This window comes from Apis mellifera, linkage group LG11 (assembly GCF_003254395.2).
Source record: "Apis mellifera strain DH4 linkage group LG11, Amel_HAv3.1, whole genome shotgun sequence".
Taxonomy (NCBI): Eukaryota; Metazoa; Arthropoda; class Insecta; order Hymenoptera; family Apidae; genus Apis; species Apis mellifera.
Genome location: NC_037648.1, coordinates 2414133 through 2441287, shown reverse-complemented (window position 1 = coordinate 2441287; position 27155 = coordinate 2414133). Strand labels below are relative to the sequence as shown.

The following is a 27155-nucleotide window of genomic DNA, read 5'->3' as shown; positions in this document are numbered from 1 at the left end:
CAATGATTGAATAAAGTGAAAGTGGGTATTCTATTGCGAGATTTGGCAAGCCTGATCGAGGTCATTGTTCGTACGGGCGCGCCCGACTAGGCTTTCGTTCCAACTCCAGCCGAACGTAGACGATTTCGGCCGAGCATGGTCGAATGTAACCGAAACATATGATTGGTGGAAAGCCGACGCGACGGCAAAAGACATGTCGCACCGCTCGAGGAAGAGACAACGCCGACAGAGATGTTGAAGTTTATCAGAGGGAAGGGCCAACAACCTACGGCCGAGCGACAGAAACTACAAAAGGATCTTTTTGCCTTTCGAAAGGTGAGTCTTGATTAAAAGTTTCATCTATATCCAGCCGACTAAATGTGCCGACACTTTCTTCTACTCGCCTGCTTCTATAAAACATTACAATAGTGTTCGCTTAGCTGCAACAGCTCCAGACTTTATAGTTGCAACTATTTGGAAAAATGTAGTGTAGAAATTTCTCTTTCCAGCTTACTCAAATCTCAATAATGTGGAAGTTAAAATGGAATACAACAATAAATTATTTAATATATGCAATTCCTCATAAAAAAGATCCAGAAGCTGTTGCAGCTAAACGAGTACTACTCTATGTAGCCGAATGCCTCATCGCCGATATGAACGTGAAGCCAGTTCTAAGAACTGGTGGGGATATGGATTTGCAATTAAGCGGGTAAAAATTGTTATAGTTAAGCGATTGCTATTGTATTTTTTTTCTCTAGACGTCGAGATTAATGAAATAGATTAGCTTCACTTTTATGACAAAACAATATTACCATGGATAAATATCCATGTTATACATATTTAAATATCCATGTGCTGGAGTTTTCAATGGAAAGCGAAATTTCGATGCATTGCAGAGAAGCTATTTTGTACCGTTTTTTTTTATCCAGAGAAAAGTGAGAGTATACATTGAGACAAATTCGTTTTTTCAATTTTATATTTAAAGTATAACTCTTGTAGTTAAATCTGCTTCTTTTATTCGATTATTTCAAATTTTCGAAAGAACATTATAAATCATTTTTCTCGTATATATATAAATTTTTAATATTTTAATTGAAAAAAATACTAATCAAATCATTGAATTTGATAAACGTCAGAAGGTTAACCTTATCAGACAGCTATCGGTTTTTAAACCAAAGCGATCCTTCATTTCTTTCTGTTTTATTTACACGTTCATTGTTTATAAGTCAACAAGCTTGCAATTGAAAGTTTATTCTGTTACCATGTCAGATAGTAATCTCGTGTTTCGTGATATCACGATGTTGACACACGATACGTTTTACAGAATACAAGCTCTTTTTACGCGTAAGCTTCCCGATCGTTTTACAGATAAATCTTGTCTTTAAAAAAAAAAAAAAAAAAGAAAGAAAGAAAAAAACGTAAAAAGATAGTGAATATCGCGACTCAAGGAGATTCATAAATATACCATGATATAATTCATATATAACAGATAAAAAAAAACTTGTTCCAAATTTATTTTCGATAAAAGAATATGAATGAATTCGGTTTTAATTACTGGTTATCAAATTACAACATAATACACAAAATTCTAAGATTTGTCATAGGTTACGGACATTTATGAGTAACAAATATGATAAATATTTTTTTATAATATTAAATAAATATTTAAAAAAATTTTTTATTTTTTTCGTCTTTGACTCGATTTTGTTTAAACTTTTGTTTAAAAATTCATCATTTCCTATTGATTTGAAAGAAGCGAAATATATATATTAATCAATACAACGCTATCCAAACTTTTTAAGCTGCTTTCATACGATGGAATATTAAGATTCTAAAATTGCCTTCATCCAAGAACATGATACAGCGTATTTTAAGAATGAACAGTGCGGAATCAACAGGTCGATACCCGAACGTAATCGATACCGAAAGTCTAGAAGACGACCAGTGGCCGAGACACGGTGCAAGAGAGTCAGGATTATTGTGGTCGTGTATGGTGTGCGTGGTGCGTTTCTTTAGCGGTTCTGTCTCGGTTGGCTGTCATCGTCGCCAGCCATCGGGTGCACTGTCGCGAAACCTTATCGCGGTTTAATTCTCTGCCTGCTGGATTCGAAGTTTGACGACACGGATTGCGAAAATAGACGTGAGTGCAATCAGGTCGTGCCGGTTCTGATCGATCTGTGATGAAGGACGATTTTTTTTTTTTTTTTTTTTTTCGATACTTCGTGAATCCCTTAAACTGTTACGATTGAAATTGTATACCATTGTCCCATGTTTCTTTCATTCCATTGTTTTTCGTATAACGTACACGGGAAGTATACGAATTCATAATAAGACTAAATTTCATTTGATACGTATAATGTTACTTTCGTTCGGTCAGAAAATGAAATAGGAAATGTAGGTTAATCTGTAGGTTAAGCAATTACAGACAAAAGTAGCACACTTTGCGCGGTAAGATGTACGAGTTGAAAAAAAGTAGAAAGCCCTCAGCATGGAGGGTGCTTGTTGCCTTAATTAAAGCGGTCACATTTACGCAAACTTGATGTTTTCAATATAGTTTGAAAATGATCGAAATACGAAATAATAGTTGATTTAGATTACATCATTGTTAAACGTTCGTATTTTGTGTTGTATCGGAAAAAGGTGTGGAATAACAATTTACGAAAAAAAAAAGGACCTAACCTTGAAATCTTTAGAAATTATAATAAATATTTTTAAAAAAGATAAAAAAAAAATCTTTTTTTAGATGTTATAATATAATATAATATATAATGTTTTAAAGGTAAATAAAATTGTGTTTCTTTATAAAAATAAAAAAAAAAAATGATTATACTTTAATAATTTCTTTTCAAATTATTTCGGACATATTGTTTGGTCTTTAAAATCGATTCTTTTATATATATCGATAATTTTATATGTATTTTTCCTAGAAAAAAAAGATACGAGGGAAGATATTATCGGTTTTCTGTGCAAACAAACGCGTGATAAGGTGCTTAGCCCTTTTCATGTTCAGTTTTAATATATAAGCATGAATGTACCGTTAGGCTAAGCTAGTTGAGTTATGGACCTGCAACATGCGGATTATTTCGAAGATTTTTAATATAAATTAATAAGACAAAATGACGATTACATAAATTATTATATATATATATTATTTTATTCAATTATTATTTTATATTTAGTAAATATTTTAGTTGTAGAAAATATAAAAAATATTTTTATTTGCTAAGATATGATTATAATATTATATTAAAATATTAATTAATTAATAATTAATTTTTTTAAAATGTTTATTCTTTACAAGTATAAAACAAATAAATTCTGGAATACGTATTGAATGTTCTAGAAAATTATGTATCAACATGAAGCAAGTGTTCATATTAAAGAAATGTCACCTCGAATTATCGATCCAATAATAACTTTAATATTTTTAGGAATAAAATTAGAGCATTGTACTTGATTCAATATTTTTCTTATCAAAATGAATTGTAAAAGTTTTACAGTTTTATCTAATATTATCTTAGATTATATCATAAAATTTAAAAATTTATGAAAATAATAAATCTTTTATAGTTTTTATTATTGATTAACTTTATAATTTTATAACTTTATAACTTTATAATTCATTGATAAAATCAGTATTTCGAAATTGATATTTTTTTTTTTCTGTGGGATTATAAGAACATTGTTTAATAGATAATTAAGATAATTTTAGTCGAGATTAGACTTATTAAAATTATTAAAATTAATTTTATACTCTAAATATATCTATCCATGGAATTTGATATATTCAAAAATATTATAAATTAAATTGTTATTACCATATAGTAATTTTGTTAAAGTAGAATAATATTTAAATATTTATTTCAAAATTTAACAAATAAACTTATTAAATTAATTTTTGTATCATAAATAATCTTAAATTTGGATCAATTATTTTAAATATTATTTTTTCTATTATCATAGAAAATAAGCAAATAAATATAGAAAAAATAAATTAATTTGAAAAATAAACTTTTTATATTTTTTAATTGAAAATATATATTTTACATTCTTACACATTGATTAAATTAATTAATTCTTTTAAAATTTTAATCAATATAGAAACAAATTAATTCAAATTCAGGAAATACTTCATATTATATTAATTACATTCATTTTAATTATATTATTATTTAGTATAAAAAACATTAAATGTTTTATTCTAAATATATAAAATATTTTATTAATTCAATTCATTATTATTTAATATTATTTTATTATTATTTTTAAATTGTATAAAAATTAAAACATTTTTAATATATATAATTAAATAAAACGTAAATGTATAAGATATTGAAGTAGTATGAATATGTACACGAGATGTAGACATATATGTAGACATGTGTGTACTCGTCGGAATGAGTAACCTGAGCAATGGATGCGTGATGAAGATCGAACGAATGTTTACGATTTCATGAGTGCACGTGAATGTACGTATTTTATGAAAATTTGTTTCCACAAATTTGACAAATATATATTATATATGTGAAATTTATGAAAACATCAAAATCTTAATGAATTTTAACATACCAGATATTTCGTAGAATAAAAATAACTCTCAAAAAGGTTAACAGAAAGTTAGGTTATAATTCTTTAACTTCAAAAAAATTCTTTCGTAAAAAATCTATTGTTGTAAATTAAATTGTTATTATTATCTTATAACATTAATAATAATAGAAAAATAATACAATTAATAGAAAACTAAAATATAGTTACAATTGGAATATAATTTTTAAATAATTGTGTACCATGCAGCAACGGTGTTTATAAATCTATTCGATATGAAATACTATTTTAAAGTTTACAATGAAATTTTATTGTATATCTTATAATAATTTATAAGAATATTAATTGCATTATTATAACATAAATCAATCTAAAATTGAAATAATTAATTAAGAATTACGTTAAAAAATTATAGAATCTTAACCTTAAATTAATCTTGTAATGCAGCATCCGATAACGGTAGAAATCAAATATTATTGCATTTATTATTGTAAATTTTAATAGTTAATCTACATAGTTAAAATTTATTCTTCTATTATTTATTGTAAGATAATATTTTTTAATTTTTTTTATTAAGAAACTAATATTATTTTTCAATTATGAAAAAGGAAGAATTATAATACAAAGTTTCCAATATTAAAAACATTAATAATGCAAAAATGCAATTATATATGCTAATAATGCAATATGTGTTAGTAACATGCAAGAAATATTGAAAAATAAAGAATTTATATTTTATATAAAATTAATTTTCAGGGATAGTAAATAAATTTAATTCCGTAGAGGTTAGGTTAAAATTGAGTTTAAGCCAGATTAAAGATTACCAGAGAATCCTTTGTTATTCTCGTATCGGCTTATGCTTTCGTATCATCTTACTTTAATTCTTTCGGTATACGTTCTCTTAAAAATGAAAAGTACGACATCTTTTTTCATGGAAATTACTTGACAATGAGTCAAGGTCTCACTCTCTCCTTGGCGTACCGTTGCACAGCCGTTTCTCTAATCGTGTTGTAAAAACACGCGTCAAATGGTACGAAGGTAATCAAAATTTTGAGGACTTATCAAGAATAAAATTGAATTTAGATAAAAAAAAAAGAAAGATCTCGGCATTTTTTTTACATTTTTAGCAATCTATATCTCGACGTAGTAAATTTTATTTTGTATCCAATTTAACAAATTGTACTTTCCGTTGTAATACATATCCCAATTGGTAAGATAAAGATATCTCGATTACATTTAGTTTTATAGTTACGAAATAGAAGCATTAGAGAATCATCGTTTTTTCAAGGTTTCGCTATTATGTTAATCTCTCTTTAATATATTAATCATTAGTTGTAGTGTAGTATTCTTGGTAGAAGCGTAGAGTATTGATAAGGAAGAACATAATTTTCATCTTTCGTCCTTCGGGAATATAAACAAATTATTCGAACCTCGTTCGATAAGAAAATCTTATCGAGAATAACAAAGACGTTTAAGAGATTAATTTCAAATGCTTCGCCCTATATGGTATGGATGTACATTGTTACAAAGTGTAGCACGGAAAGTGTTTCAATTGCTCAACGTAAAAAAAGATTCTTTATGATTCAGTTTACAAAGTAAGATAAATACTTCTGTACCATCAATCGATAAAACCGCTCGATTAACGGGAATTCACGAAATCTGACTCATCGATGAGTAATCGGTGCGCTTCACGGTCGAAAATTGGTGGCTGTGGAATTGATGCCATTATGTAGACGTTATATCGAGAAAGTCGGAAATGATCGCATGAATAATTAGCGTTAATTACATTGAAAACGAGTCGCGGAAAAGGACACGATCGTTAACCCAAGTATCGTTGTTTCTCTTAATTAAGTTTGCCTCGTATTCTATTTAATTGCCACGTTACAGTTCACATTTTTTTTTTTTCATTTTAACTTTATTTGAACGGACGAACGCTCGTTGTATCGAGCGTTACATATGAATTTTTCGTATCGCTCGTATGAAAAGATAGTTGACTTTTTTTTTTTCGTTATTATTAATTATTATTTCTATAATTATTCATAATTATTTTTTTCTTTTTTCTCATAATAATAGTATGATAAATACAATAGTAATAAAATTTTTTTCTTACACGTAGTATATCATATATGTTTAAATATCTTGATTTGTTTCTTATGATGCAATAAATTTAACATAAGTTAAATTTTATTTTTAAAGGAAATTTAAACGTAAAAGTAAATTTTTTTCCACGATTTATAGTGCCAATGTACAGATTTGATTAACATTAGCCGTATATCTTTTATTTTAAATGTAGTGATTATATTTCTCAAATATTTTTTATTCCCAACACTATTAAGTTTAACGTACGACGGATAGAGTTAGTTGCAGTCAGGAAATCATTTTGTGTACAACGGTACATCTTTTCACGTACGTTCATCTATCTTTTTCTTTCTTTCTTTCTTTTTTTTTTTTAATAAAAATCATTTTTATTTTTCCTTTGAAAGAAATACTGCTATTAATGTATTCATATTCTCTTCATAATGAATTAGAAGTGTTTTCCAATTTTTATTTATTATTAAAAATGTAATTAAGTTTGGTAATTATTAGAATATAAATTTTTATTCATTTAATGTGTCATTATTCATTTAATACATTTTCTCATTTGTTATGATTTTCAATTTATTTAACAAAGACAAAAATTTTTTAAATATTACCAATATAGAATGCAAAAATATTAAATATTAAAAATATCTATTTTTTTTACATTTTTGTTGTAAAAAATAAAATTTTTACAACATACAATCACATATTTCACATATTTCACATATAAAGTATCGGTTTTATGAAACAGTAAATTAGAAAATACTTTAAATATATGTATACATGTAAATATTTTGAACATCTTTAACGTATAATAAATTCATATCATTACTTGTAATTTTATTGTTTGTTTAGTTTTCAAGATTCTTATAATTTTATACACATGAAAAAAAAGAAAAAAGAAAAATTTTTCTTTATTTTTCTTTTTAAATCATTCAAATTGTGAATTTAAAAATTTCTCTTGTTAAAAACGAAGAGAATATTTAGGTGACCTCCTTCAACCGAGACGTCCTGTATATTATTTCACTTCTCTTATATTTCTGCCTTCTCTGTTATCATCATTTTTGTTGTACACATCATAATCCTGATGATTTGCTGCACGAATATATATTTTATCATTAATAACAAATAATTTTAGCATCCGTTTTCTTTCTATTGATATTTACTTTATAAATTTGTTAAAAAATAATATTTTTGTTCATTGCACGTCCTTGAATCCATTTCTGATCGATACGGATACATCTGGAAAATAACAATACATGAATTTTAATATCAATAGTCATAATATCAATTGTTGAAAATATAAAAGAAAAAATATTTAATCGAGCAATTATTCTAAATATTTTTGTTTATTTTTATCAATTAAAACTTTCATCTTCTTTTCGTAGAAATAAAATTAAAATGTACGTGTCGGTTCAGTGTGAAATTCGCTTCATTTGGTCCGAGAATGGGTTCTCCCTTTCCAGTGGTGGGGATGACTTCTTAACGTTTCATCCGCGAGAAATATCCGAGCACGTAAATGGATAAATACTGTATTTGTGAATTCAACATGTGGTTATATCGACTTTGTGCTGTGTAATAAAAGTGGTTAAGGCAAGTAGATGGAAGTTCGAGTAAAATCGAGTAGATTAGAAAATTATTAATTCTCGTTAAAGTCTAATCCTCGAAGAAATTGATGGCCAATTAATCGCGAGATAAAATTGAATATTGAGCTAATCATTCATTCAATATATATTTCATCTTGAAAGAATTTCTTACACGATTACAAGTTCGAACTTGGCATTATTTTGAACTTTAATTTTACATTCTACTTACAAGGTAATACGATTTCGACATAACCTCTTCGCGCACGAATTTTATACGATAAATTGACATTTATCGAGGATCAAACTTATGCCTTTGCGAACACGCTTGTATACAACAGCGCAGATAGCGACTATTTTTAGCGACTTTCTCGTATAAATAGTTCGCTGATTAAGGCAGACAATATACAATTATTATAAAGAATGGCCAGACGAAATGACCAAAGCAATTTATGAATCGAGTACTATGATGTCATTTAACACATTAAATAGGAAGCTTTCAGAAAAGCTTAAAGACATTTTACATGGATATTTATATGGTTATTTGTTTCTAATTTTCTAAAATATATTTGGTTTTATAATATAAATAAAATACATTTATATAAATAAAAATATAATATCTTTCTAAATTTATAAGAATTAGTTAAAGTTAACAATTGTTTATTATTTTTTTATTTTATAGAAGGATAAATAAAACAAATAACATTCTCGTGTAAAAATTTATTTTCTACGATCGAAATGAGAGAAATTATGTATTCTGGGTCAAAAGTGGCTCGACCGTCTGCCGTGCACATGATAACTTCGCCGTTCGCAATCCGAGGGTTAAGGTGAAGAGATTGCAGATTTAATTTCATAAATTGATGACAGCATCTGTTCTTGTTCTATTTAAAATCGTTTCAACACGAATAAACGCGAGAATTATTCATTAGATACTAGGATAATTAAGATAATGAACAGTGTAAATTGTATAAAATGTATGAAATGTTACTCATTCACTATCTCTTATCGAATAAGAAATGTTGAATAACTGGTTAATAAATAAAAAGCATTCTATCTAAATGATTTAAACACACACACGCATACAAAAAATATTATTAACCATTTGGCCACGAAAGAATATTAAATAATCATAATGCTAAAAACGTACGTAAAGCTATAAAGCAAAATCAATTATTTCTATTTATATTTGCTGTTGACAATGGTGTAAGTAAAAAATTTTACAATTTTAAAAGAAAATTTGAATAATTTAATTGCAGTTAATTACTATAAAAAACATCACATTAAAAAACTAAATTAAAAAATATTTATTCAAATACTTTTATTCACTTTTTTTTTTTTTTACGAGTGAAAAATTTGTTTTGATTTTTATCATTTAAAGTTCCTTCCTTTATTTCGATGGTATATAGCATAGCGAAAGGATTCTCATCACATCGAAATATTGGTTAAAGCAATTCTAACCTATTCAGAATGCTCAAGTATAGGTTAATAACTATACATTGATCTTTTATTACCACTGATTCCGTTAACAGTTGTAATTACTCTGGGGCTATAATAACAATCATTTCCTGTTCTTTGCAGACGGTGCAACATGGGTTCCCAAATAAGCCCACAGCCCTCGCATGGGATCCGAGTTTGCGGTTGATGATCATTGGCACGGCATCCGGCGCCATTAAGGTGTATCCTTTTTACTCTCGTTTTATTTTTTCTTTTTTTGCTTTCTATTATCTTGCCTCTTTCTTTTCTCTTTTAATCCTTTTCCCTCGATTAATAATTAATAATTCGGTCAAGGTATAGTCGATGCGCGATGACGTTCACGTCCATCAATAAATGGTCGAAAGGCTTCGACAGCCATTGACCATAGGGAAATGGGCACGTGATTGAAGCTGGTTTCTTCTAGTACTTTTTTTTCTCTCCGCTGTAGTTACTAATTTTAGATATGCGATACTCGATATTTTGCAATCTCGATAAAGCTATTCCTCGATTCACGCCTCAACTATAATCATATTTTTCATTCAGAAAATATACTCTCGTGACTTTTTTTTTTTTTTTGAGAAACCGGTATATAAAACGAGAGAAAATACATTATCTCTCAATGTCATCTAGTTTTCGCGAGGAAATTACGTTCGTTGAATTCTAAAGGGTATACTTGTTAAGTGACGAAATCGAACTTGAGAGTTATTATTCTTCGTGAGGGAATGTATTGCGTGTGAAAGTATCGAAGTGTTAAGGTGATTAGGAATGTAAAGTAAACGAAATGTTCTAATTTTTATTTAATTATAACGCAAACTATTTTTACGTGGAATGATATGTTAGAAAAATTTCTTTTAAAAAAAGGAATTAAATTGTATCTAATTCAGATTTTTATGAATATATAAAAATTTTTAATTTTACTTCAAAATTAACGAATGCATAGAACTTTAAATATTTCAATATCTTTTGAAACATTAAATTTAATATTAGATTAGAATATTTTAATTAAAAAGTGTAGAATATTTAAATTATATTTTTCCAGAATTTGAATAATTATTATACTAAAGAAGACATCAAAAAGTTTGAGGTTAAATGTTTAAGGCTATGATTTTATTCTCAACAAAAGATTGGTATGAACGAATTGTAGAATTAAGAGGGCGCTTTAGTACATAGAAATCGTATACGATCTTAAACTCAAGTGCCGAAATTGAATCTTTATTAGCTTCGAGTAGATTCTTTTATGTTTTTCCTCGTTCGAGATATTGGATGCATGCAGGAAACACGATTCTATAGTATTTGTGATTTGATCTTTCGAAGTGCAAATTATATTTGAATATTTAAAGGTGAATTTTAGGTTAGGTAATGTTCAAGCTGAATAAAGTAAAGTGGTAAGCATAGAATTCCAATAGGCAATTGAACTAATTATTTTATAAAACAATATTATAATGAAAAAATGTAGTTTTACAATATATCTTATGAATTATTTCATTATTCTATTTAACGTTAATGTACAGATTGTAACAAAGTATATGATTTGTAACGTATGCTATTATTATTATATATAGTTTATATAACCTATAAATATATTATTATTATTAATTGGTAAATTATATAACTTAAACTTTAGAATCAAATCTCGAGTAGTTTCGCTCATATTTTTTTTTTCACTTTTATAATGGAAAGATGAAAGCGTTAAAATATTACGTGCAAGTATATAATTTGTGGAGGAATATAGATTGAAGATAGATATCAATCAAAATTAGAAATAATAGGATGATTATAGATTATAAGTATATTGCGGTAGAACTCGAAAGTAATGCAATTCAAAATATGAAATTTCATATTATATCACGTCCACGTTTGACCCTAATTGTTCATAAACGACATTGATCACGAATGAAAGCAATTCGTGAGCACTTGTAAATTTTTATTCGTGAAGAAATTATGTCACGTCCATACTGCTGGTTTTGACACATCTATATATTATTTCTATTAAAATTTTTCATAATAAGAACGATCTTTATTTCAACGAATAATTTTATATTTTGATTTTTAATCTTAATTTTTATATTTTTTTTATAGATATATATTTTCAAATATTTCATTTTCACTTTTCATTTTTACAAGACGTTTAATGTATTTTATCTTTTCTGTTCTTTATTTTGTGTTCACTGAACATCAGTGTGAACTTATCATTAAATTTATCATAAAAATGAATTCATTCAAAATTCATCCAATTTAGTAAAAAAAAAATATGTTTTTTGCTGAAAAGAAAATCGATAGTATAATAATACGTTTGAAAGTTTAATCAATCGAGCAGAGATTCTATCGTGTCATTTTCCAGGAATCACAAATCTTTGTCCTCTTCTTTTATTCGAGCTTTGTCCTTGTCCTCCTCCCCCCAATAACACGCAACTCTGTAACTACTTTTAATGTTGACGTACCGCAAAGAATTTTAAATCATTTCAGAAACATGTCCAATTCGAAGTTATGCAAAACAATTTTGAGGTCTTTAAGAGATTCATTATCGAGGAAACATTTTGAAATTAACTTACGTGCAGACACGTCAAAGACATATTTTTATTACTTCGTTTTACTCGGTTTTGTGTCAGGTCGATTATTGATTTAGTAAGACTGTAATCAAAATAGTTCGCAATATTAAGAAAAAATTAGAACTTTTATTGGAAATTTTATTATATAAATTTCCGTTTATAAAACATTGAATATTTAAAAATACATTTCAGGATTAAAATAAATATTTATTGATTTTAATATATTGATACTTGTTGAATTGAGTTTGTAACACAAATAATTATGTTGTAATATATTTTAATGATTTTAATATGAATTTATTTAAATTTATATTAGTGTATCTTATTCATAATAATAATAATAATATAACATTATTAAAGAACATAAAAAAATAATTTAGTATTATTATATTATTGAAATGTATATAATATACATATGATCAATAGTAGATCATTAGATAAATTAAACAAAAATATAATTTATCATAATGCTATAGATATTTTGACTTTTTCAAATTTTTACAAGATTTCAATAATTATGGAATCAAAAATTAATCTACATAAATTAATTTTAATTAAATTGCTTTTAATATTTACATTTACAAATATAAAAATAATTTTTTGAAAAATTATATGATGCAATAAGTTAATAAATTTAAAAATAGAAAACCTATATAACAGTTAAGAAATTAATAAATTTATGGACAAATTTTATGCTTATTTTACTTTTAATATATATTTGGCAATTAAAAATAATAAAATTATTTGCTCAAATAAATTATTCATCTATTTATGTAATTATATTTCAATGTTTCTATATTATAATATTGTATATAATAATAATTTATATATATATAAAGATGTCTTAAAGCAAAATTGCTTGAAAACATGAGAAATTCTTTTATTCCTTTAAAAATTTAACAAATAAAATTTGAGAAAAATAAATAAACGATAAACCAAAGGATTTCTTTTTCAATATGCTGGTTGTTTTATTATATACAATCGAACAGCTACGTAATCGGTAGATGATCATTATCATTTCGCAAAACGAATGATAAATGTTTTTATCGTATCTCGAAGATAATTTTATTTGCAATTGATATTAGCCAGGCAATTGATACAAACGATTTGATAAATTGTTAGAAAATTTTTACAAAATGTATTCTTAGTTTATTTGGAATTTGTTTTTATCCTTTTGATGATACACGTGTCTGATCGATGATTTAAGAAATTATTCGATTCGAATTGTTGCACGATCAGTGTTGAGAATCGGAAGAGAATACGGAAGATTTATGTATACGTTACTCGGATCGAGTACAATCGTTTCTGTCAGTATATTAAATCGGCCATTTTTTTGAAACAAAAGCAGTGTTTATCTCTAGGATAGAAACGAAGATATGTGTCTTGATATATTTGCAATAAGTTATGTTTACTTTTTCTCTATTCAGTTTTTTTCCTATTTTCCTTGACCGAAGATTACAGATTCGGTAGGCCAGGTGTGGAATTCTATGGACAACATACTATCGAAAGTGGAGAGAATGCTGTCACGAAGATCGTCGCTCTGCCCAACGAGGTAAGCGTCATATTATTATTATTATATGTATACAATAGTGCGTGCTCAAATTTCACTAAAATCACCACCTATTCAGTGGTTTTCACTAAGCGAGAAAAAAACTAGACAGAAGAATAACTATAAAGGAATATTATAAGAAAAAAAAAATAATCCATAAAGAAAATTTCACTTTTTATAATTTTTATTTTATGAAAATAAAATTAATTGAATCGATGAGATTCTTTCGATTAAAATAAATTTAAACATGATATAAATCGAATTAATTTTATTAGTTATTTTAGTAATTAATTACTAAAATTTACGTTGTGAATTTAAATATTATTTTCGTATAATAAATAATAAAAGCATCAAAATTATAGAAAATTGAAATTTTCTTTACTGCTTGATTATTCTTTTTCATATGGCACAATTTCTTTAAGTAGATCTATCTCACTTCCTCTAGTTATATCTATTTTCTTCTTTTGTCGAAATATACTCGAGTCAATTCTTAGAAAGAAAAGAAAGTTATTTTATTCACGAGAATTTTAGATCTCCAAGTTATTAATAAAATGTATCCTAGTATATTATATATTATTTTATTAAATTTATTAAATTGTTTATATTTTATAAATATTATTATTTAATAATATCATATGCTGAAATAAATATGGAAATTTATTATCACGATTCTCAAATGTTGAATAGGAAAAATATTGAATAAAATATAAATAAATGATTCACGTACGATTTTAACTCGCGTATGTAAAGCTGACGTATCATGTTCGAATTTCTTAATGACTGCGCTAATAGTTTCTAAACTTTATGAAGAAATTATTTACTAATAGGAAATTCCAGGCATTTTCGAAGTAAATTAGTTAGTTTTACTAATTTCCAGAATTTTTGTTATCCGAACAATTACTTCTAATACATTCATTCGAATATCATTTTATTTTCTTCGAACGTTCGCGTATAATTAAGAAGCATTTAATGTACTCTTTTCGATATTCCTTGGAAAAAGTCTAAAAAGAATTATCGTATAAAAATCTTGTATCAACAAGATATCTAAATATATACTTTTCCTTAACGTACATAACATAAATTAAACGAAATTATCAAATGTAATGTAATTATAATTAAGTTGCTTGTTTTGAATTCTTTTCAATTTCATTGCATCATCGAAAGATTGGCGAAACTTTGCCCGAAACCTTGTTTTCATTCTATCAAATCGATATTTATCTTACGAAGGTAACACGAACGAAAAAAAGGTAAAGAGAATCGTATTGAAGGAATGGTTTAATGCCCAGCCGCGCGATAGTAAGATATCTTCTGTGTACGTCATACTTAGGTACATTGTAATCAAAAAGAGACAGTCGGAGGTGTGAAGTTATGGTTGTTTTTAAAAGTCACACGCGTTACACTCGTAACGCGACACTGTTCGGTTCGGTTGTATACCCAGCGCTTTGCCGGGGTTGCATAACTGTGTGCGACACGCGCAACGCGCTTATGCACGCGTGTATATGAATAAATAACACCACGAACACCATTGTCATTCCCTCCATAAAGGTCGAGAGCGTGTATACCGTGGAGGGTTTCATTTTCCTGTTTCCTTCCTCCTTTTAAATATGAACCTTGGCGTTAGGAAATTTTCATTGTTTTTTAATTCATTATTTATTTTAATCGATGATGTCGAATCTTAATTAAATTTCCAATAGACGTGTTAAAATAATTCTTCTTTTTTTTTTTAACTCTTGGATAAGAGATCGATTAATCGTGTCACGGTTGGCTGATCATGTTTCTGACCCAATGTTACTTTCTATACGAAAATTTCATGTTAAGAAAAATTATATTGTCTAAAGAAAATAAATTTTAAAAAATTGATGACTCGACATCGATTGTTTGAAAGATAAAGAAAATCTATTGCCGTATTAAATGTATTACGTTTCGTGGCTTATTTTAAGTTTTATATTTTTTTCATATTTTATATTATAAAATTGTATATTTATATACATAGAAAGCTATCTGATGATAAAATGAAAATTTTTCCTTTGTTTAAGTTCATATTATGAAAAAGAAATTAAAATATAGGTTTCTTATTAATTAATTAATTAATTGATTGTTTATTAATAATTCATTTTTTACTTTTGCAATTACTAGAAATGGAAATTGATTTTATTGCAAAGTTAATATGATTTTTATTTAGACAGAAAAATATATGCTTTATTACTTTTATAATATGCACTAGTTCAATTTTGCATTTGCATGTATTTATATTATAGATAATTTGGTTTTAGTGTTAATTTTTAAAACTTAGATAAATAATATTGACTTATTAAGATTATATTTTTCTATTATATTTCTTTAATGATTTTATTAGATGTAAAAATAATTTTATTGACTTTTATTGATTTATTAGATATAAAAATAGAAAATATAGATATAATATTATGGTAGAAATAATCTTTACATCTTACATAACTATTTTTTTCAATCAATTTTTATTTCATTTTTATCTTCAGAAGTGTAGAATTAATTTTCATTATTTGTTTACAGAGCAAATAATATATTGAAAACCTTTTTAAAAAAATTCATAAAACAAATGTAAATTGAATGAATTTTATTAAAAACTTAACTTTTAGTTTTTTAGTTTTTTAAAATTCTTCTCAAAATATTTCTTTTTTTAATAATTTTTTTAAAATGTATTTAAAAACTTATAAAACGAAAATCAAGAATAAAGAAATTACATTTTAGACTTTGTTTCCTAAATATTGATGATTAAATTAAAAATTAACGAAAATATCTCTAGATTGTTTGCGCCAACGAATTAAAACAAATTTAACTAGATTTAATAACACAAATCTTTTTTTTGATATTGGTTTGTTATTTTATATTTTTGGACATATTGAATTACAAAATAATTAATTAAGAATGATTTATTTAAAAAAAGGCATCATAAGTATAGTTTTTTTTTAATTTAAAAAGTTTCAATTATTATTTTAGATTTTTATTTCTGTTTTTATTTTTATTTTATTACAATAAATTATTAATTTTGCCAAAACATTCTTATATAATCAATCATTTATCTGTACAAAATATTATAAATTATAATAAATTAAAAGTGCGAACGTGATCGAAAATAATGAAGCTCAATCATCCTGTCATTGATTAAGAATTCTGACAGCAAGTACTGAACAAACTTGAGATTAATTACCAATGCAACAAATATGAAAAAAAATAGGGAAAATTAATATGATTAAAAAAAATTATTTTGTTATCTTCTCTCTATAAATAATGAATCTTTATTATCTTTATATCTTTATCTATTATTCTTTAAATTGGTTTTAAAGATATTTTTAAAAGATATTTTTTTAAAAGATGATGAGAAAAGTAAAGAGATTCTTGAAATCTTTAAACAGATTTTCTTATTTTTTGAAAATAAATAAAATATTGTATATTGGTTAAAAAGTTACAAATGAAATGTTACAAAATGTCAATACAACTTTGACCTTCAATTAGATTAAATTCGTTCAATGCAGTAATAAAAATATCGCTTTCTATAAAATATATGGATAAATATATATATTATTTACATATATAAATAGGTGTGGCATGTCAATCTTTGTATCGAACCAAGCACTAGTTTGCTTACGTTGCTCGATACGAGTCACGAAATTATCGTTATCGCGATCATTTTTCAAACGAATCCTAATACCGATAAGATAGCAACTGTACGATTATAATCACCTCACCTTTTTTTTTTCACGAGCTTTTTTTTTTTTCTTCTTTGCTTTCTAGGTATATTTTATTCGATAATCGATGACAGAACATTGCGAAATATTTGAAGGTAATATTCGATACCGATAATTCTTAAAAAATTTGTATTACATTTACAAAATTGAAACAAAATTGAACTCGTATCATTAAAAAATAAAAAATTATTACTTCGAATAGTTATTTAAATTAGAGGAAAATATTAAAATATAATATATTTCATTTTCATCTAAGTGATTAAATTAACTGTAAATAAAAAAAAACAAAGAATACAAGTTTAGAAAATTTCATCATTATATGAAAAATTTATTTATTTAAATGATTTTCAGTTTAGTATAATATAAAATAAAATTGAAACTTATCTGGACTTAAATATTTAAATACTTTTTTATTCTCTTAAAATTTAAAACTAACCTCATTTAACTTATGTCAAAACCTAACCTTGCTTTGTAGAATCGTGTAGAAATTATTTTAACTAAATGTATATAATGAAAGAAGCATATATGATTAATATTTTTTGAGAAAAAGATATTTCATATATACATCCAATTATTGTACACATTAATAACATTTGAAAATGGAATGTAAAAAATACATTAAAAATCATGACTTCACGTGAAAGTACGAAGCACAAGTTAAACCTTCTTAACCTTGTTTTTTCCTCAAGTTTTTCTTATTGCGTGGAAAATTCATTATATATATGTAATTATGATTAAATGAAAAAAAGGACGCGGGATTTGTTTCGTGAGAAACTATGAAATCATGAAATCATGATTACAATACGATATATATAGTCGTTATTTTTTTTTTATCTGAATTATCATTTAAAATCATTATGAAATATCAGTTTTATAAAATTTTACGTCAATATACGGTAGAAAATATAAAAAGAACAATTTATGAAACGACATTCATTCATTCATCTTAAATGATTAATCGATGATAAATTTTTTCTTCTTTTTAAATTTGTTTCGATACTTTCGTATCAACAAAGAAAAACAAAAGTCGAAATATCCTAATTACATTGTATCTTGTCTCATATTTATCACGAATACGATAGATATATTTTTATTAAAGAATACCAAAATTATTTTGATTAAATTTAATTAATCTAAACTTAATATTTAAATATCAGAAAAAGTCTTGAATTGTCAACCGAACGTTTTCAATTGTGCAACTGACATTTTGAACGTGGTCATTTTCTTCATCGCGTGGAGATAGCGAACTGCCACCTATGAAACCACTACCGTACTATTATATTAAATTCGCTTACGATAGAAAAATACCTATAAAAAAGCGCTATTTATGGTAATGTAATAAATGATACATTTTACAATGAATGAAACAGGGACGCGTCGTTTCTCTCTGTGACGACAACTCTCTTCATTTGTGGGAAATTAACGAGAGTTCAGTCGTGGAAACCAAATCGCTTTCGTTGGAAGGTAAATTGAAGAAAATCTCGGCGATGTGTCTTGAGTCGAGCGGCGAACATTTACTTCTGGGAACGGAAGGCGGAAACATTTATCTTTTAAACCTGAAAACATTTGTGGTGCCTGACAACATCATTTACCAGGATGTCGTAATGCAAAAGTAAGGATAATTTATGTTTTTTATTTATTTATTTTTTTTTTATTAAAAACGATGAAAATAAATTTCAAAATGTTCATAACATCGTCGTTGAAGTCGCAAGTTTATAGGATATCCGATTTTTATATATATTGTTTTAAACGAGAAATGACAATAAGAAATTCAGCAATTATTCCATATTAAAGTCAAATTTAAGTTTTTTTAATTGATATTAACGAGTAAACTAATATCTCTAGTATCTTCTCTGCAATTTTAAGATAAAGATATTATGAAATAATAAATTTATTTATCAATATTATCAACATTAATTAAGAAAAATATTTAATATTTATCCTGAACAAGATTGTATATATTTTATCTATTTTTTATTCAGCATAATATATTTTCTTAAATTTTATTATGGAATAAGAAAAGTCATCATTAAAATACAGCAAATCTTTTATAATTGTAAAAAAAAAAAGGAAATTATTTCCATTATTTGAAAAAGAAGGATCTTTAACATATTATTAGCTTTTCAGGATAATGCAAATCTAATTCAAAATTAAATATCTATAAACAATATTAATACAATTTTATTTTTGATTTCTTTATTATAATATTTATTTTATTATATTTAGTTTTATTTTAATCAAAGAAATTTCACAAATACTTTCTAAAAAGTTAACAAAAATTTTATTATTACATATTGCATTGTTTTCCTTCTTCTTTTATACACGCCTTATCCATTTTTATATATCGAGGAAAAATAAAATAAAAAAATAAATAAAAAATATTAAGAGTAAAAACTTCCAACTAATAAATCTTCAGGTCCATATTCATTTGCGGTTATAAAATATTTGCTGCATACAGTTTTATATATTCATAAAATTCATGTGTTCGTGACATATTGATGTTATGACAGCGTCCCAGATGATTATAAGAAGAATCCAGGAGCAGTGGAGGCGATAGCGGAACAACCAGGTCATCCAGACAATATTCTGATAGGTTACAATCGTGGCTTAATGGTTTTGTGGAACAAAGCGACTCCTGGAGCCCAACAGGTGAGCCTTTGTATTATATTGTCTTGTATCTTTCTATGTCACATGTCCATGTGTACAAGGTTATAATGTGGCATGTGTAATGACACGCTTACAAAACAGTCCGAACACACTTGCTTACCACATTTTCGGGGCAATGCTTAATCCATCGTTGGATAAAAGTGCATTTAACTTAAAGGACTCCTTTGTAAAATGGAGTAATACCCCATCGATTAATCCTGCAATGATGTATTTGTGGAGTCTTTTGTTATTCATTTTCATTATTGCAAAATAATTAAAAATATAAAACTTGCTTCTCTTTTTTTTTTTTTCCTTTTGATATCTAATCTAACAGTCTAAAAATAATTTTTCCAAGATATATATTAATTCATTATTTTCAAAAGTTTTTATGCAATACATATAAAATAACATTTGAATCAATTGTATCAATCTAGAAAGATTCTAATGAAGAATATTAACCATTGCAAGATTAATTTTAAACAAAATTTATTATTCAGTAATATTTACTTAAATGAAATAATTAATATACATTTAAGTGAAGTAGATTTCTTCACAATATTATCAATATTTTATAAATAAAATACATATATATATATACATACAATACTTTTTAATATATTATTATATATTAGTTTCATATATGTCAAATATTATTATGTATATTAATGTATTAAAAGTATTATAAAAGAAATAATAATTGAAAAATAGAGAAGTCACAAAAGAGAGTTTATTATAATAAATCAAAAATAAACTTTTACGCGGTCACGTTAAGAGTTGAGAAATTTAAATTTAAAATACGTTACCGATGGGTTAAGCACGTATTGTGACATGGTACCGCTCGTTCTGATTGTTGTTTGTGTCTTTGGTGGTTTTGGCGAACGTGTACGTGCAGCTGATGGGTTTGTTTTCGCGTACGCAGACATTCGTCTCCACGCAACAACTGGAATCTGTCCATTGGGTCTCCGAGACCCGTTTTGTCTCCTCCCACAACGATGGATCCTACGCGTTTTGGAGCGATAGCAGCGATAGCATGCTGGAGTCGACCACATTGTATGGACCGTTTCCGTGTAAAGCTATCACTAAAATTCTCGTCTATCCAACTGCAGAGTGAGTAGAGGATATTTCGCTCAATTCGTTCACACGATTTTTTTTTATTTTACACATGATTATTCTACAATACTTGAAAATAATGAATCATTGTAAAAACAGGCTTAAAGAACTGGTCTTATTTTCGGGTGGAATGCAACGCGCGAGTTACGGCGATCGTCATACAATTACTGTTATGGTTAAAGGAAAACATGTCGTTTTTGATTTCACATCAAAGGTGATTGATTTCTTCACTGTATTTTCTAAGGAAGAGGATGGAAAAGATATTCCTGCTAGTCCGGAAGCGCTTATAGTATTGGCTGAGGAAGAGATAGTGGCCATTGATTTGACTAATCCTGAATGGAAAATGATGGCATTACCTTATTTAGTATCTCTCCATGCAAGTGCGGTAAGAGTATTGTTTCATAACGTATAGCATGTATACTATTTATTGTCTTTATTTTTAATATTATATCCAATGTTTACAGGTCACTTGTTCACAACATGTCCCAAATGTTCCTGAAGAATTGTGGGACAGTATAATCGCGGCTGGGAAAGCACAAACGGAACATCTGTATTCGGATAAATCATGGCCTATAGACGGTGGAATTATTCTTAATCAAAAATCGGGAAACGATAAACCAAAAACCAGAGAATTGTTACTTACCGGCCACGAAGATGGCACCGTGAGATTCTGGAACGCGTCTGACGTTGCTTTAACACCTCTTTATAAATATAACACGTCCATTCTGTTTACCGGTGAACATCTAGATGTTCTTGAACAACCACCGGAGGATGATGAGGATGAGTGGCCACCATTTAGAAAAGTTGGAACCTTTGATCCATATTCTGACGACCCAAGACTTGCGGTGAAAAAAGTTTTGCTTTGTCCTCTGTCATCGACGCTGGTGGTTGCTGGTACAGCTGGTCACATAATTACAGCCACCATATCATCTGAACCTGTGAACAAAGAGATCAAAGCTGTCACGATGAATATTGTGAACGACCGTGATGGATTTGTTTGGAAGGGCCATGATCATCTTCCGGCTAGAACAACCAGTATATCTTTCGCAGTTGGTTTTCAACCACAAAGTCTTCTTCAATTATATCCACCAGCTGCGGTTACAGCATTGGCTATACACAGTGAATGGGGATTACTTGCAGCAGGCACAGCTCATGGTTTAGCTGTTTTTGATTATACAAGAGGAAAGGCTGTTAACGTAAAATGTACACTTAATCCAAATGGTATATATATATATTTTTATATCTCTTATATCAATTAATATGTTTATAAGACAAGTTAAATATTTTCCATCTTGTAATGCTATTTTAGATCTTTCTGGAGCCAGTGATACACCAATTTCTAGAAGAAAATCATTCAAGAAATCATTGAGAGAGTCTTTCAGAAGATTAAGAAAAGGAAGATCACAGCGAAGAACAAATGCTAATAGTCCAACCAGAAATACGACATCGGAGAAAAAGAAAGAAACGTGAGTGTTTCTTTTTAAATTAGATAAATTATCTTCAATATAAATATATTAGATGATAAATGATTTTTAATTTTGGAAGGCCTAGTGTTGCTTCTTCGCCAAGTGGCGATCTTTCACCAGTAGAATTGAAACCTGTGGAAAGACAAGTAGAAGCAAGACCTGTAGATGATGCGTTGGGATCAATGGTTCGATGTTTATATTTTGCTAGAAGTTATATTATAAGCAGTAAGTATATTTAATTGTATATTTCGTTGAATATATGATTTATAAATATTTTTTTAATATATTTCTTCATTCTAGTGCAAAACACAACGCCTACGCTTTGGGCAGGTACCAATAACGGTACAGTTTATGTGTTCACATTAGCAATTCCTGCAGGCGTTAGAAGAACAGAAGAAGATGTAAATTGTACATTAGGAAAAGAGATTCAATTGAAACATAGAGCACCTGTAATTGCAATCACAATCCTCGATGGATCTAGTGTACCGTTACCGGAACCATTCGAAGCGGAAAAAGGCGTGAGTCCTGGACCTGATATGGCATCGCCGCACAGAGTTGTAATTGCTAGCGAAGAACAATTCAAAATCTTCAATCTTCCATCTTTAAAACCATATTGTAAATACAAACTTACTGCACATGAAGGTTCACGAGTAAGAAAAACAGGTTTTGCAAAATTCACATGCCCAATGGAACCTGCGGGAACACATGAAGAAACTTGTTTGTTATGTTTGACCAATCTTGGAGATTGTTTAGTGCTCAGTATTCCAGAATTGAGAAGACAGCTTAATGCCGCTGCTATTAAGAAAGAAGACATTAAGTAAGTCTCATTGATTAATCTTTAAGATTTGAATCTTTTCTTCTGAAATTATTATCTTTATTGATTTTCTTTTCCAGCGGAATTTCTTCGTTAACATTCACAAAAGCTGGTGAAGCATTATATCTATATTCAAGTTCGGAACTGCAACGAATTTCATTGTCGGCTAGCAAAGTGACAAAAGCAAACTGTGCATTAAATTTACCACCAAATGCTAGATCATTTCCTGAAACTAACAACGAAGATACTCAAGAAGAAGGAATAATTGAAGGTACGCCTGAAACGGAAGGTGAAACGACCCAGGGAAGTCAACCAGTTACAATGCAAAGGATTACAGAGAATGGTGTAGTGGGTTCTAGTAAGTATACCGTGTCAAGTTTTTTTAAATCCTACTTAATATATGTTGCGATATCATTAACTTAAACGTTATCATAGGATAATATCTAAATATGCTAAATAATATTAAATGCGTAATTGCTTTGCATATATTGTAACCTATGTAAATATTTAAATGTTGCTTTGCTACAATTACTTGTGATTTATCAAATAAGCTAGCAGCTAAATTCTATTTCTTATGCTAATTAACATCATCAAGCTCCTAATCCTTTAGTATCCGAATCTTGAATACATATATTTTAGCCGGTGGTGAAGAATCTCCGAAAGAATCACCTTTGCAACCAGCTGCAAGTACCAATGATGTAAACGCAGAAGACGATCGTCAAGATTTAAGCTCTATTGGAGATATAACGATCGATAGCGTGAAGGATCATTTGCTGTAAGTGAACGTGTTGCATATGTTATGCCTAGCTTTTTATTGTTTTATTTCACATGCTTCTTTTGCTTATCTGTTACGATTAATTTTATCATATGGTGATAAAAAAAATAATAAAATATTAGTAAAAAAGATAAATAAAGAAAAATAGATTTTAATTTAACAAGCTGGCTTTAAATATACGTTTGTTTCGCTGTGCTAATCGATGTGTTTTGTATTGCCATTTGCTTGGCAGTAACAGTTCACTTTTCAGAAATGCAACGTCTTCCGAAGAACTTCACAATCGTCTTGCAGGACTTAAAATGGAGGTGACCTCACGAACTTCGGAAATCTCTACTCAAAATCAATCGCTAGTTTTAAAGACAACTACCGTTGTTTCACAAACAACCAACAATACCACTGCTAATGGAGAGATTGAAACAAGTCAAACAAATGAAACTCAACAAGTGAACAGTGAGTGAAATCATTGCTAATTTAATTAGAGTGAATTATAAATTGATCCAGTGACCAATAATACTTTATAATTTAATTTTTAACACATACTGTATTCCTTTTTAAATGTATATTTTTTAAATTAATATTTTTTAGGTTTCCCAATGTTATATACATATACATATATATATATATAGTATTTGAAAATTGTAAATAATCATACCCTTAATAATCTCATATACTACATAATCCATCGATCGCTTAATATCATGTGTTTGTCTTTCGTCGCTTTTTAATTTTTATTTTTTATTTTTTATTTTTTTAAATATTATTTATATTCTTTCGTTATTGTTTTGTTTTTTGTTATTTGTTATTGCGCAGGCACTACAGTAGAAAGAGAGATTCGCAGCGGTACTGAAACTACAACAACACATGCTACAATTACTCTACCTTCAAACGTCGAGGTCATCAAACGGCACTGACAATGAAAATATTGTGTTAATTAGTATCGGATCTTACTTCAATGTTAAGCCTATACTCCGCGATCCAAATGAAAGATTTATGAATTTTTAATGTTTCTTAAAAATCGTGCAATATACAGAAATTCTGTACTCATTCATATAGAAACTACCTCTCTTTTAACAATATAAAAAAAAGGACGACAATTAGTAATATTATTTTTTTAAGACTTTTAACTGTTTTTACAAAATTTTGATGTGACGAAATGATAGGATATCTTTACAAGAAATAAAAATTTTATCAAGACAATGCATATTTCTTTTAAATTTAATAATGTGTATATATTCCTTCTTTTCTAGAAGTTTTAATATTTTCATTCAATTTTCTAAAAGATAATAATATTAATATGTTACTTTTAATTCTTTTAAAATTAATAATCACGAGTTATTTGCAAGTTAATTTTCTTACATTGTCTAAGAGGATTACACTGACCATTATAAAATTTGAATATTATTTTAAAGACCATTTTTTTATATTTTAATTGCTATTTCTTTATGTATAAATTTTGCATAATTGATGTTTTTCATTTTAATATTAACAAAACAAAAAACTTTTCTTCTGTTTTTAATTTCTCAAACTATTATTCAATGTGCAATTAGATGTAATTGTTTATACATCACAATCATTCAACAAAATTCAAAATTTTAATTTTAATAAATTAATATTTTAAGCGAGAGATTTTAATAATTTTGACTCAAAATAATATTAAATGAATATGTATTTTAGATCTTATGAAATTTAATTTATAATTTTGTAGAGAATTTCTGTATATTAATTTATTTTTGAGAAACATTAAAAATTCAAAGGTATTTTATTATTTTTTTCGCGGAATTTATAATTAACGAAAATTTATTTGATTTCGTTTATAATTATAAAATGAGCGAAAATATAAAATAAAAATGGAGCGAATGCGATTAATAACAATAATGATTAATGAGAGGAAGAAAATGATTTTAAATCTCTTTTAAAAAAAATAAATCCGGAAATATGTTCTTAAAAGTTAAAAGAAAATGATGTTGGCAAAATTTGTACGCAGAAGATCCGAATTTTAGCTCTCAATGGTTTTCGTATTTTAAGAAAAGACAAAAAGTCATTAATATTTTTTTGCAAAAAAAAAAAAATGCGTCTTTTTATATATTATAATTCTATAATATACTTTTATATGGATAGAAATAACATTATTCACAATCAGCATTGACTTAAGAGCAGTGTGATCGATGCTGCTAGTTTTTATAACGTCTGTACCTGGGTCTTGCACCCTCGTGATTATCTATGTTATATTATATGCATTTACATAGATTGTATACTATGTTATATGAAATCTAATTTTTTATAATTCTCCTCCTGTAGATCTTAAATGAGGTAAAGATCTAATTAAATTTTTATTGATACCAGAAAATGGTATTATTCTTGGATTATCAAGAGGAGTCAGCATTGTTGTATGATAGATTTTAACAGGTATATTTGAGTTATTCTGGCTAGCTATATATCATAAATGATTGATTTTTTCTAAAAGTGTAGGATTATCCACGGATATATTCCAAATTCTTAATTTTTAAGCAACAGAAAGAATAGTTTTTATAGTTATAGTTTTTAAAAGATAGATATTGAAATCATTCAGGTGCTGTTTGTCAAAATATTGAAATATTAATATATTTTGATTTTCCTTTGAAGAAAAGTAATGGAATATCCTATTTTTAGAAACTGTATCGAGAATTCTAGCTTTGCTTCCACTATTGTATTGTACTGTGCAATGTGCGAAATTTCTTTATGGTGTTGGTGATGCTCCTGCAGGCAGAATGCTAGCCAGAACTTTACTTAGCAGATCTTCAATCATTTGAATTGTTATTGCGTTTTGGTGGACTCCTTATTTTCTTGTTGATCCTTCTTATTTCTTGAAATTGGATTTGG

General features: G+C 27.1%; 1 protein-coding gene and 2 long non-coding RNA genes across 12 annotated transcripts; 1 reads left to right on the top strand and 2 right to left on the bottom strand.

The window, feature by feature from the left end:
* Positions 1-157: 157 nt before the first annotated feature.
* LOC409348 (lethal(2) giant larvae protein homolog 1) lies at positions 158-25381 on the top strand. 10 transcript variants are annotated; one of them, XM_006558963.3, is made up of 15 exons: positions 158-315; positions 9765-9862; positions 13670-13760; positions 18856-19097; positions 19996-20134; positions 21051-21238; positions 21341-21626; positions 21706-22462; positions 22551-22707; positions 22793-22932; positions 23008-23524; positions 23602-23879; positions 24161-24296; positions 24547-24746; positions 25107-25381. In XM_006558963.3, the coding sequence occupies exons 1-15, from the start codon at positions 232-234 to the stop codon at positions 25205-25207; spliced, it is 3414 nt and encodes a 1137-aa protein (XP_006559026.1). In that variant the 5' UTR covers positions 158-231; the 3' UTR covers positions 25208-25381. The 10 variants fall into 10 exon arrangements, 8 of the variants coding, with proteins under 8 accessions (XP_006559026.1, XP_006559030.1, XP_006559025.1 ...); XM_006558967.3 differs by having other exon boundaries at positions 22787-22932; XM_006558962.3 differs by having other exon boundaries at positions 22787-22932; positions 24529-24746.
* LOC102655184 lies at positions 7527-8739 on the bottom strand. Its single transcript, XR_001704812.2, has 2 exons — positions 8419-8739; positions 7527-7845 (listed from the first exon to the last, which is right to left on the bottom strand). It is a non-coding gene; the product is annotated as an uncharacterized LOC102655184 (long non-coding RNA).
* On the bottom strand, positions 20032-21064 carry LOC113219101. Its single transcript, XR_003305638.1, has 3 exons — positions 20935-21064; positions 20253-20349; positions 20032-20167 (listed from the first exon to the last, which is right to left on the bottom strand). It is a non-coding gene; the product is annotated as an uncharacterized LOC113219101 (long non-coding RNA).
* Positions 25382-27155: the final 1774 nt, after the last annotated feature.

Excerpts from the sequence above, each read along its gene's own strand:
- LOC409348 (XM_392864.7), top strand. The coding sequence starts at position 232 with ATGTTGAAGTTTATCAGAGGGAAGGGCCAACAACCTACGGCCGAGCGA. Across the intron at positions 20,135-21,023 it reads CGACTCCTGGAGCCCAACAG|CTGATGGGTTTGTTTTCGCG; the intron begins GTGAGCCTTTGT and ends GTGTACGTGCAG. Across the intron at positions 22,463-22,550 it reads ATGTACACTTAATCCAAATG|ATCTTTCTGGAGCCAGTGAT; the intron begins GTATATATATAT and ends ATGCTATTTTAG.